The sequence below is a fragment of the Natator depressus genome, chromosome 8, assembly GCF_965152275.1.
Source record: "Natator depressus isolate rNatDep1 chromosome 8, rNatDep2.hap1, whole genome shotgun sequence".
Classification (NCBI taxonomy): Eukaryota; Metazoa; Chordata; order Testudines; family Cheloniidae; genus Natator; species Natator depressus.
The window spans coordinates 64935151-64948487 of NC_134241.1; the positions used below are offsets into that span (position 1 = coordinate 64935151).

General features: G+C 40.5%; 1 protein-coding gene across 1 annotated transcript in view; it reads right to left on the reverse strand.

The window, feature by feature from the left end:
• KIF14 (kinesin family member 14) overlaps positions 1–13337 on the reverse strand; it is an 81033-nt gene that overhangs the window by 10425 nt on the left and 57271 nt on the right. Inside the window, exons 23-29 of the mRNA XM_074961191.1 lie at positions 13072–13166; positions 11976–12200; positions 11652–11836; positions 10850–11008; positions 9701–9823; positions 5964–6038; positions 4390–4528 (exon numbers count right to left, since the gene is read on the reverse strand). Coding sequence (XP_074817292.1) covers positions 4390–4528; positions 5964–6038; positions 9701–9823; positions 10850–11008; positions 11652–11836; positions 11976–12200; positions 13072–13166 — 1001 coding nt within the window. The remainder of the gene's footprint in view (positions 1–4389; positions 4529–5963; positions 6039–9700; positions 9824–10849; positions 11009–11651; positions 11837–11975; positions 12201–13071; positions 13167–13337) is intronic.

Below are 13337 nucleotides of genomic sequence, written 5' to 3' on the forward strand. Positions count from 1 at the left end.
TTGGGATCGACATGAGTAAGCACTCGAAGAAGAACCAACACTGGTCTTGGCCATGCTGGGGCTTTGAGAATGAGCCTGGCCTGATCTTGAGCAAGCCTGAAGGATGACCAGGAGAAAAGCATACAGGAGAGCCAATTGCCAGATGAGGTGGAAAGCGCTGGCAGGGAGCTTGGACTGATGCCCTCTAGAGAGCAGAACAGATGATATTTCCTATTGTTCCTTGTAGCGAACAGGTCAATTATTGGAATGTCCCAAGCTGTGAAGATGACCCAGGACATGTGTCTTCAGGGAAAAATACCTGCTGAGATGGTCTGCAAGATCATTCTGAACCCCCAGCAAGCGAAAACTATCGAAGCAACATTCTCCTCAATGCAGAACAGTCACAGCCTGATTGCCTCTAATCAGAGCAACCTGCAGCATGCTCCCCCTTGCTTGCTGCACATAATAAAGACAATAGCATCATGATGTAAATATGCACACCAAGTCTCTAATACAGTCTCACAAAGCATGACATGAATTGTAGATGGCCTGAAGCTCCAGCAAGTTGATATGGAGTGAGGCCTCCTACTCGGACCACAGCCCCTTCACTTTTAGGGGCCCCCAGGTGCACCACCCACAAGTCATCAGCAAAAAACAATCTGGTTGACAAAGACCAGACAAAGGGAACACCTTGGCAAATGTTCTCTGGACACATCCACCACTGCAAGGAGTCTAGCACCGTAAAGGAAGACTGACCCGTCTGTCTAGAGCGTGAAGACTGGGATAGTAAATCACTCTTAGTCACATTTGAAGGGGAGTGAAGGCACAGCCTTGCAAACTGGACCACCTGTGTACAAGTGGAAATATGGCCCAAAAGCCTCAGATACATCTGAACTGTCATGGAAGGCTGAGACTGCAGAATGAGGCGAAGATAGCGAACCGTCTGAAAACGGTCGGTCAGCAGAAATGCTTTCAACATCACAGAATCTAACAGGGCCGCAATGAACTTTGTTTTCTGAGTGGGAACAAAGGTTGATTTCCAGGTGTTTATTATGAGACCCAGACAGTCGAGCAAACAGTGTGTGGTGCTGATGTGAGCAAGAACTTCCTCTCTGGATCTGCACCTAAGTAACCAGTCGTCTGCATATGGGAAGATGTGAATTCCCTTCTTCCTGAGATATGCTGTAAAAACGACCATGCACTTGGTAAAAACCTGGCGTACAGAAGAGAGGTCAAATGAAAGCACTGTGTAGTGACAGTGGCCTTCTGCCACAATAAACTGAAGAAACTTTCTGTGGTTGGCAAAATCGCCACATGGAAGTAGGCGTCCTGAAGGTCCGGAGCACACCACCAGTTGTTCTGAGACTATGCAGGGAGAATAGTCGATAAGAGTGACATAGACCTGATATATTTGTTGAGGTCATGAAGGTCAAGGTCTTACACCTCCCTTGAATTTGGGTACCAGAAAGTACCGGGAGTAGAAGCCGTGACGCTGGTGTTCCAGCTGAACCTCTTCCACCACTCCCAAAGCCAGTAGAGAGCAGACCTGCTCAAGGAGCACTATTTTGTGAGGGGGACCCTGAAGAGGAATGGGGAGGATGGATGGGGTGGAAGTGTGGAGAGGAACTGGATGGCATAACCTGAGCTGAGAGCACTTAGGACTCAGCTGTCAGTGGTGATCGAGCCCCAAGCATTGTGAAAGCAGGCCAGCCTGTCCCCCAAAGGAGGGAAGATGAGGAGGGAGGAGCAACAACAGGAACAGAGCTCTGCACCAAGGAGACCAAATGGGTACTTGGAGAGCACTGAGGGGAGGGCATGTGGACTGGCTGAACCCCAAGCCTGACTACATTCTCCTGTGGAATCTGTCCCACAACACTGGTGTGGCCACCCCCAAGGACAGCAGTGTACTGAAGGGAAGGATGAGCTGGCCACCACAGAACTGTGCAGAGATGAAGATGAGGCCCTGGATGGGACAACTCTGGAGGTCAACAGGGAGAAGGACCGCCAGTGCCTGGGCCTGTGGCAGGTCAACGGTCACCACCATAGACCTGACCAGCGAGCTCACCTTTAAGCAAGACAAATAGCAGGACCTCTGCAACTGAGGGGTATCCCACGGATTCCATGGAGGCCACAGACATGGATAAGGCACTGGTGGCCAGTAGACGCTGGGCCAGATGCCTCCATCCCAACCACAGAACGTGCGCCAATCTTGGTACCCATAGTGGTCCATCAATGACCCCCAATGCTGGTCAGGTGATGGAGAACAGGAGGATAACGATCCCAACTCAGATGCAGAGGAGGCTTGAGATCAAGGCGGAGTGAGACCAGAGGGTGCAAGTATATGGTCTGATTTGTTCATTGCCCAGAACGAGGCAGGAAGTGGCAGTGCCGATGGAAGTGGTACCATCAATACAAAGCATGCCAGTGCTGGAAGCGAGAAGCAGTACTGGAGTGTCTGACAGTACTGATGTTGAGGGTGGTGAAAGGCACCACAGAAGCATTTGCAGTGCTGAATACAGCAGTGCCAAGGAGATTCCTGATACTGACGTCCCCCATACTGAACCCGGTACCAGCCCTGCTTATATAACCTGTGAGGGGTGAACATTGGGGTGCAGTGCAGACAGATCCGAGGGTTCAGCGGCTCATTCAGTCAACAGAGCTATAGATGACAGTCCTGGCAAAGTCCTGGCCTAAAGGAGAGATCGCAACCAAAAGGTGGAGGAAGTCTGTAACTGCCTGGTATGCTGCCGACATAGAAACAGTCAGTACTTGCATCTGCCTCTTTGGTACTGTACTCAATGGATGTCCGGAGGCCAGAACCGGAGTCAACAGTACATGGCTTCTAGCCTTCCTGTTTGGTACCGGGGAAGGATTAGAGGTATCTGCTTCATTAGGTGCACCAGCACCAACTCCATGCCAGTCCACACTTTCCAGGGGGAGCAGAAGAGTCACCTGGAGAGGTCTTGATTGGTCTTATGCAAACTTTTCCTCAGCGCAGTCGACAGGGAATTGCTCATCTGTGTCTCTGATGAAAAGCCTGCTCTGGAATGTGAAGCTGCAGCACTCTTGGAACCTGAACATGATCTCCGACCCAATGAAGACCTCAATACTGAAGCAGGCCACATGGCCTGTTCGAGCAGATGCTGCTTCAGGCGAAGGTCGCAAGCCACTTGAGTCCATTTCTTAAACCAGAGTTGGGCAAACTACAGCCCGTGGGCCACATCCAGCCCGTGGGACTGTCCTGCCTGACCCCTGGCCCCTCTCCTGCTGTCCCCCCACCGCCACGCCGCTGTGTGGACAGCGCGGCTTGCGCCTGCCCACCTCCCAGTCTTTCCAAGAAGCCTGTCCTGCCACTCTGAGCGGCATGATAAGGGAGCAGGGGGGTGGGATAGGGGGTGGGGGTCCTGGGAGGGGGCACTCAGGGGACCAGGAGTGGGGAGGGGGGGCAGTTAGGCACAGGGGTCCTGGGAGGGGGCACTCAGGGGACCAGGAGTGGCGGGGGGGCAGTTAGGCACAGGGGTCCTGGGAGGGGGCACTCAGGGGACTAGGAGTGGGGGAGGGGAAGGGTTGGATTGGTTGGGGGTCCCAGGGGGGCCTGTCAGAGGGAGGGGGTGTGGATAGGGGTCAGGGCAGTCAGGGGACAGGGAGGGTTGGATGGGTCGGGGGTTCTGAGGGGGAGCAGTCAGGGGGCAGGAAATGGGACGGAATGGATAGGGGGCAGGGGCCAGGCTGTTTGCGGAGGCACAGCCTTCCCTACCCAGCCCTCCATACTGTTTCGCAACCCCGATGTGGCCCTCGGGCCAAAAAGTTTGCCCACCCCTGCCTTAAACAATCTGCAGGTCATGCAGCACCAAGGCAGAGGAAGAACCACATGTGGAGATTATCCCCCACACAAAGGATAATGTTTAAACCCCAGCGAGGACAACACTAAGGGAAACAAACTACTACAACGAATGCTACTCTAACTATATACAAAGGGAAAAACAAAACCAGCTGATATGTTGTGAAGTTAAGATCACGCAGAATTGTGACTCCAGGCACAGGCGGGAAGAAGGAACTGTGGGACAGTTGGGGCAGCACTGCCTCATGTCGCCAGTGGAGGGGCTATGGCCACAAGGCGCAAATGCCAACCTTCTATGGGTGCTGCTAGGCAAATTTCTCTAGCTCTGTTGCGTTGGGCATGCACACACCTATGTGGAATACATGTCTACATCTACTCGAAGAACCACCTAAAAAACCAGGCAGATTAAAAATAACCATCAGTCTTTCTAACCTCCAACATACATCAAATAAAGAAGCAAAAAAAAAAAAAAAAAAAAAAAAAAAAAAAGAGCACAAACCTCTAACTTCACCGGTCTCCTTTAGTGTACAATTTTCTGGTACAACACACACAGAAGCTGAGCTACATACCTTGTAATGAAGTAGTAATGATCTGACAGACTTTATCTATGCACTGCTCTAATTCCAAGTATTCAGAAGCAAGATTAGTTGCCTTCTTTAGTTCCTGGTGGGCAGATTCTTCTTTTGTTAATTGAGTTCCCATTTCTCTCTGTATTAATAAAGAGCAATTTATTTGAAAGCTATAAGACATCTGTAATGCTTAGTGGTTAGCGTTCTAATAGCAAATGTGGTCATGGGTTCAAATGTCACACCAGCGTTCATAGTTTTGCACTTCACTATTGCAATGTATTATGGGGATGTTGGGTTGTTGAAGATATGTTATGTTTCAAAACACAATTTTGGCAAGATTTGCAATTTCTGCCAGTCTTAAAACCACCAGCTGGAGCTGTAAGATGCTAGAACATTTTTGACATTCAAGGGATAGATAGCGCCAGTAAATTGGTCAATATTCCATTCCTGATTCAGAGTAAATCACGGTGCCAAGAGTCAAGGCTGTAAGCTATTGCGTACACAGTGAATGTTCTACTAGTATCTAACACAACATTTTGAAATAAATAAAAATGTGTTTGATAAGTTAAATTGTATGTAAATCAATGATTTCAGATAGATCAAATAGAAAATAAAATGAATATAATCTTTAATTTATAATTGACAGTGTTTTGTTGGTCTCTGAACCACTTGTATTTCTGCGGTATGATTTCAGAGATGAGACGACCAGAACAAGCAGATGTATTCACTGGGCTGTCCAGAGTGACATGGGGTCAGGGGGTGATTTTCAAAGGCACATATAGTAGCTAGGCGCCTATCTGCCCTTCGAAAGTCTCTGCAGGTGTTTTCCTTGAGTTATTACAGTCAATTTAGAACCAAAAAAAATCTATGAGCAATTCAAATTCCATCTAATGTATATTATCTTTCATTTGTCAATAATGAATTTCAATCCACAACACAATACTCAAACATCTAAAACTAAGTCCCTCTGGAGATGCTCATTCATTTCTAGTCAGAAATGGCCTCAAAAATTCTGCCAGCAACAAATTCTGCCATCTCTACATCATCCATTTTTATCAGATTATTAACAGGCACCCCCAGAACCTTAGGTCACCTCACTTAATTTGGCCATTTTGAAAAGTGACAATTTATTCCTAGTTTTCCTTTGTCATTGAACCAGCTTCTAAGCCATGATAATTTCTGATCACACAACCACCTCGTTTCCTTACTAGCTTCTTGTTAGGGACTTTGTCAAGGCTTTTAAAAAGTCAGAATACATTATATCTTGTTCCTCACCATTTTGATGACACACACAAAGAATTCAAGTAGCATGGAGGGTTATTTTAAAAATTGTAAAGCAGAAGAATGAACCAAATTCTGTTCTAATAAACACAAAAATTATATTTATACAATCATAAGGTAGTTAAGATAATTAAGTAAAGAAATGCAAAATGTAAAGTTCTTATAGCAAGATTAACTTGGCCACAATGCATACAGGTAGTAATTTTTATCCCTCTTCCTTGCTAAACTTTTAAACAAGAAACCCTTTGAAGTTAACATTTAAATAATATAATCTTGTGAATGGGTTCCCTTACCTTTTTGCAGTCAGATATTGTATTTTCAAGGCATCTGGCAAAAGCCACTGCATTATTCTTTATTTGATTTTGAATCTACAAAAAGGGAATTTTAATTATTATTTTGCATGCATTATTCAAAGCATTGAGAAAGAAAAATGTGTAAACCTATATCCCAGAGACAGGACAATGAGCACATGTGATTAAGGAGGAAAGTGTTCAGAAGAGAATTACAGCACAAGCAATAGTTGGAGGGTGAATTTTCTATCATAATTCTCAACCATTTCATAAAAAGTTATCACTTTATAGTGTTCATACTGCATATGCAAAAATTTGAATAAATCTACAGTAGACTTTATTCTAGGTTCAAGTAAGAAGACACTATTCTTTCAACTTTTTCTAAAGGAAGTGACCACTTCAATTGTACCACCACCATCATAACTCTCAGTAGTGGGATTATGGCAATGCCATTTGGCTTCTCTCTGATGCTTCCTGTTATATGCACTGCCCTCCAGTGAAGCTAAGACCCTTATGGTTCCATAGGTCTCTGCTACAAGCAAACACAATAGCATTTACCAGGTTGGCTGTTCAATCCCCACCCTTGGCAAAAAACTAAAAATACAAATTTAATTTGCTGGGAATAGGGAGAATTTGAGTTCCCTGGGAACAGTGCCAGTTGTGGGAGGTCCAGTGTAACATTGGGTCGTGGAGAGGAAGAGGCAGGCAGAGTGAATCCTTATCTCTGGGAGCAGGGCTGGTTGTGAGGGAAAACACAGGCACGATAGCACCAATTAGTGTAAAAACAGATTCAATTATTGTAAGTATTTGCATATTTTGGGCAAAAGGTTTGTTTTCAAGCCCCAGTTATGCCATGGGCTAAACAATTTAACTATCCAATTCCTTATCAATATAGTAGTGCTCCTTCCACAAAGGCTACCACAGAGGTTTTCAAAATGCATCCATAGCTCCAGGGGTAGTCTGCTGTATAGCACTCACTGCAGCCCTGGAGCCTGTTCCCATGGCCACTGACTCCCTATGGCATAACAGAGGCTTGGCCCCCACTTCATTCCCTCTTTTGGCTTGAGTGTGCCATCTGCACTCAGAAAGAGGATGCAAAGCTGGAAAGAGGATTACAGATGAGTGAAATTTTGAGGAGAAGGGCAGGATAAAGAATGTAGGGCACACAAAGACAAAGGGATTGGTTACAGGAACATAGTGAAAAAGACGAAAGAATAAGGGGGAAAGAAAGGAACAAAGAAGGGAAAGAATGTTGTGGATGAGATGTTGGGAGTTGGTCCTACGTGAGCGAGGGTGGGTTTCTTCACTTCTCAACCTTAGTCTTCATTTTTTATTTCTCCTCCACTGGGAATAGCTCCAACGGCTATTTTTACCATTCTTCTCACGTTTCTCAAGCAACAACGATGAAACTGAAGAGACACTGGTCCAGTTTCACTGCTGTCCAGACAGTTAAGAATAGCAGCAGTGGAACTAACAAGAGCTAAGAGCTTTCTCTGGTGGCTCAAAGAGCCATTGAGCACTGCTCTGCATCACATTTAGAAGGTTTACTGCACAAGCATAAGGAATCGTACATTTTGATTAAAATGGAAACTTAAGTTTTGCAGAATTGTATGCTCTAGATGTCCCCCATTTGCCAAAGAAGTTCTCTTACTTTCCACTAGCAAATAGATTATTCAAGCTCTGTCGTACTCTGGAAAGACCCATACAAAGTAAACAAAAGACAAGAGAGCTTCAAACACAAATGAAGAGTAGGATTTGCCTTGCACACTATCTGTCCAAGATACAAGTTTTTATTCTCAGAAGAAAAGAGGTAGAAGAAGAATGCAGGTATACCCTGAGGCTGAAAAGAGATATGTACACTATGTGCAGCCTAATAGTTTTTAAAATAACTTTTCATCCTTTTAAAACATTACCTGTAATGCTACCAGACTCACTGTCAACATGAATTACCCACTGTGTAAGTGGCATCTTTCCCAGGACTACTGTAACTTGCATTCCTGAATTTTCAGACTCTTTTCTGGGTACATATTTTAGGGAAAAAATTTAGCTGCAGAGTCTAGTCTTTGTTTCTGTCTTCCTTTTATGTAACTCTCCCTACCATGTATCTCAGACTTACCTAACAAATATATATAATAGGGGAATGCCAAGACCGTGCACCTTATTTTAGAGAAATTTGTTAGGTGCGCTCTCTTCAATTTGCTTTAAAAAAATCTCTGCATGCAAGAAGGGCTTGAACTATTTTAACTGAAGTGACAAAACACTGTTTCTACCATTACCCAGACAACTGTGTCTATCTTAAATTAAAATTGTCAGCCTATGATTTTCTGCTACAAATCTTAATCAAAAAGCCTTCATAAAAAGAAAAAAAAAGATACAAACCCCAACTTTTTAACACTGCTCTGAAAAAAAGTGTGAAAACTGTTACATATGCTTTCATGCAAAACTTTTATTGCCTAATGTATAATTAAAATATCACAGCTGCCACCAGAAAAAAAAACTACTACCCCAATTGCTCTAAGTGAATATGAAAATTCTCTTTTATATTATAAAGATTAAACAAACTCAGAGGTCTTATGTAAAGTTAAACAGAACACTGGTGTCACTTCTTTTTACATTTCAGTGTGTCTGGGGAGGTGGCAGGGTCAACTCATTGAAATGTCAAATATATTTGCTGTATTTATTCTATAACTTAATAAAGCAGCTGCTAAAATGGAAGTACCAATGCTGCTTAGCAACCCAGAAAACTTTTGAAGGTTATTCCTGATTCCAGTTGCTACCATGAAAATGAACAACATTTCTGGCATTCATGCTGTTAGATACTTACTTGGAATAAGCCACTATCCTTTTAGAGGCCCCAATTCAGCATAGTGCTTAAGTGCATGCCTAACTTTAAACATGTGAGTAGTCTTGGACTATACTAAACTTACTCACATTTACGTACAAGCTTAAAAATGCTGAATGGAGCTAAAATTGTAACAGCAGAAAGTAGGAAATATGGTTATCTTAACCCTCTAAAGATGCATAGAGACAGGATTTTGTAACACTAACAGCAAGTGCAGTAATAGCAGATATGTGCTTGCTATTAGTACAATGAAATGTAGTCAATTTCAAAAAATAAGTTAAAAATAGTTTCATGTATCATACCAGCCCTTGAGTGTCCCTGCCAATTTTTGAAGTCTTATGATATTTTCCCTTTTTCCACTAAGTTTCTCTCTCCCTCTTGGTGTGTGAAAGATCCCCACAGACAACAAGGGAAGCTGAGTGGATACTCAGGGGATACAGTGAGACTCCATACAATTAGCACTGTCAAATGCACAAAGTAAACAACTGAAAATACACCGAATACTTGAGTGGAATCCATCTGAACAAAAGGGACCAACTTTGGAGAACTAATTGAAGGATTAAATCAATAATTTTCTCCCTTCCATTATGTCAAGTTAACAATAATTGAAAGTTTTTTCATAATAGTAGGCAAAACATTTTCAGATAAGATTTTGTTAAGTTGATATTGTATCTTTAAAGGGTCCAATTATAGTAACAAAGATACACCTCGCAGAGGTTTTATCTATAACAAATACAGATGCATATACAGTCTATACTACCATATCATATATTATTATTGTATGAACTCCAGAATTTCACAAAGCAAGGTATAAGTTTCCAACCCATATGTGTTACAGCATAAAAGTATTAGCAGCTATCACTAAAAACTGACCCTCAAGCCACAAACTCTCTCTCACCTCATTTTGTTGATACTGTTTCAAAAGTTCTTTCTGCATCTCTCTTGTTTTTTTCTGTACAGAATCCAAGAGACTCTTCAGTCCTGAACCTACTCCATCATAAATGCCAAGTATAAAATCTTCCTAAAAAAATATTCAATTTTTAATTTTCAAATAATGGTTTAAAAAACTGACATTTGCATCAATGAATTTGTAACATTTTGTTATATTAGGCAAATTGACCAACACAGACAGACCAACCCTTACGCCCAAATTAGACCTAATGTAGTCAATAGGGCTCTGATAATGCTTTCCCTTTGAGAAATCTGTATCTTCAGCTCTAATTCAGATTTCTGAGAATTCTTTTTCGATACAGACTTTTACAGTGAGAATATTAGTGGCAAAAAACACACACAAAACAAATTATTTTAATTTCAAACTCTGCATACAGGCTGTCAGCACAGGATTCAACCTTTTTTTTTTTTAAACTTAGCTCTATTGACATGTTTTATCTTTCTCATGGTAAAACAATTTTTAATATTCAGGACTCAGTGTAAACACATAAAACCTGCTATATCACTGCACTGAGGCCTGGTCTATGCACACATTTTGTATTGGTATATCTATTTGATTAGAGGTAAGATTTTTACCACAATAGTTCTAGTGATACAACCCTAGTGTGGATAATTATATCAGTATAAAGGTACCTTATACTGGGACAGTTTATTCCTCATCCCATATTGCAATAAGTTATACAAACATAAAAATGCCTTATATCAGTATAATTTCAGCCACGCTAGGGAGGTTGTTCCACTTTAACTATATCAGTATACTTAAATGACTTAGGGTTATAAACAGGGTTTAAGTCAATGACTTGAGAAACACACTGTTACATTCCAAAGGTGCTATATAGGACCAAATTTTATGTTATAGATATTACATTGATGTGACAAAGATACACTGTGTTAGTGTATTAAATGTGCAACTATGAAAATCTGAGTGTAGACATTTAAATTATTTTACATCTTTCCTTCACACTACTACTGTGAAGAATATACTTTTATAGTATTGAGAAAATACCTTTATTTTGATCCAGTCGAATAGTCACAGTCCATAAAAAATTCTGATATTAATCTTTAAAGGTGTTGTATTCAACTAAATTGTTTTTACCTGTGAAATAGTTGCATCTTCTTTGGTGTCTTCAGAAAGGTGTAGGTCAGATCCTGTAAGTGCTGTCAAATATCCTACATGTTTTCCTGCTTGTTTCACTATTTGGATTATTTTGTTGTGTGCTTCTGTTACCATTGAGGATATATCTGAACAACAACCCTGAGAAATGAAAATAATAATTTAGTTAGAAAACTTCTGCAATGAAAGTGTAAATGTTTTCAACTGCACATATAAAACAGTGTTTAAACTATCCTGAAGCATTACCAATATCATATCCTTATATTACTAATAAGTGGCTCAGTCATTGTCTCAAATAAAAATGGAGCCAACCTCGCAACCACATACAGAAAAATTATTACAATTACACTGCAGGATTAGAAACCATGACTGCAAATACATCTTAGACTAGAATAGAAGACATAATAAATGGGTTTAAAAAACCCATAATCAATAAGTTTATATAAAATGACACTGAACAGAAAACAACAAGTCTATCAAATTAAAAAAATATCTAAATATACGGACCATTTAAAAGAAAAGAATAACAACCGAGCATAGTTGTGGAAAGTGCTATATACTTATTCATCCAGCAAAGTATTCACGGAGAAGATGATTAATTAAAATGGCTGTAGGCATCTTTATCATATATCTTACCAAGTCAGCTTGTGATCATATGCATTGTGTGCCAGAGTGTTGTTACAAAGTCTATGGCCAATAATATAATAAGAGTATATACATTACGCAGCTCTAGATTATTTTTTCTTTCAATTATTTATATGAAAATATAGGGGATATAATTTACCTGCAATAGTAATTGTAAATAACCTCCCAAGTTTTTTACACCCTGTCTCAATTCTTCATCAATTTTTAGGGAATCAGTGCACTTTTGGAAACTATTAAGCCAATGTTTTGTTAGAACCACAAGTTGTTCAAAGGCAGAGGTAATTCTTATGCTGCAGGACTGAGTAGCACGATCAAGAGAGAAAACTACAAAAAAAAAAAGGATTATTAATCAGAATCTCAGGTCTGCAAATGAAAGCAGGAACATTTATACTAATTATGTGTAAGACATGACAGAATAAACAGTGTAGAATATTTTGTTTATGTTAGTAAGAATTAAGCTTACAATTCTCTTGACTTTCTTCATCTTGTTGTTCATAGGCATTTGAAATGGCAGTTACTCCAGTATAAATAGTAAGCAAATTAGTTAGGAGACTATCTGCTATACTCTTTTCTTCTTCATGATTCTGTCCTAGTAAATCCAAAGCTGAACCAATTAATTCTTTGCAAATTCCAGGTAGAAATGATTCAGAAGAACTTGAACATATGCTGCCGGATTTATTGACTGAACCTGTATTAATAGAAGAGCAACATGAATTAAAAGTTCCTTACAAAAGTAATGGGTCTGTTAGTTTAATGTTGGTTCCTTCTGTTTCTATGATCTAACCTGAAGGATGAAAATAATTAGGAAAAATAAATTAGACATACTTCTGTTGAGAAAAGTTAATACACATAAAAGTTTCTATTAGTTAAATGAAAAAAGCACAAAAAGAAAATAAGCATATTTTAAAGTGACATAGATAGTAATATACGCTATCACAAAACTATTCTTCCCAATTGCACTTATCAGTAGCTATGATAAAATAAAAACACAGCTGATCTAAAATGAGCAATAAATATAAGTATAAATATTTGGGAGACTCAAGTAACTTCTTATATCTGAAAAAGATGTTTTAAAATTTTAATTTATGAAATTTGTAACCAACAAACCAGAGACAATATCAGAGAAGTTGAGTAACTAGCAACATCTCAAGCAAAGAATTACTCAGTGACTGTACTGGAATTAATAGTCTCTGGTACAGCCAACACTTGGCACCGGGTGACAGCATCATCCTAGTTAACCTTCAATGGCTAAGTGTAGCAAGTTTCAAGCCAAAACCCTCAGCATGATAGGCAGAAGCCTTGTTCAAGAGGGTTTTATCCTCAATAAGGATGACAGCGATCTAGGCAAAGAAATGTTGTAAAGTCTACAAGCAGGCACAGGAATACCCACAACAAATATGAATATTTTACTTGTAAAATGTCATGCTTCTCATTTTCTTTACAATAAATTCTCAAATTATTACACGGGCATAAATTACTATTAATAATAATAAGCTATAAGTTTACAGCTTCTCAGTATGAAATAAAAAAGGTAATCTGCCATACAAAAGAAAAACCACCTGATAAGTGTGACGTGTGTACATCCTGGATTGGCTGCAGTTTTATGTCAGACAAACATCCAGAAATTCTCCTGTTCTTCATGAGACTTCTGCTCCTAGAATATGAGGGCATGGAGGGGAAACACAAGAGAAGACAGGTCTTTATTTATATTTATTCCAGAAGGTGAGTGGAAAATTGAAGACATTTGCCCTCAGAAAGATTAGTGAGAATCCCACTTATTTTTCAGTGATTGGATCAAAACAGCACAGACCATAGGTGTACCAGT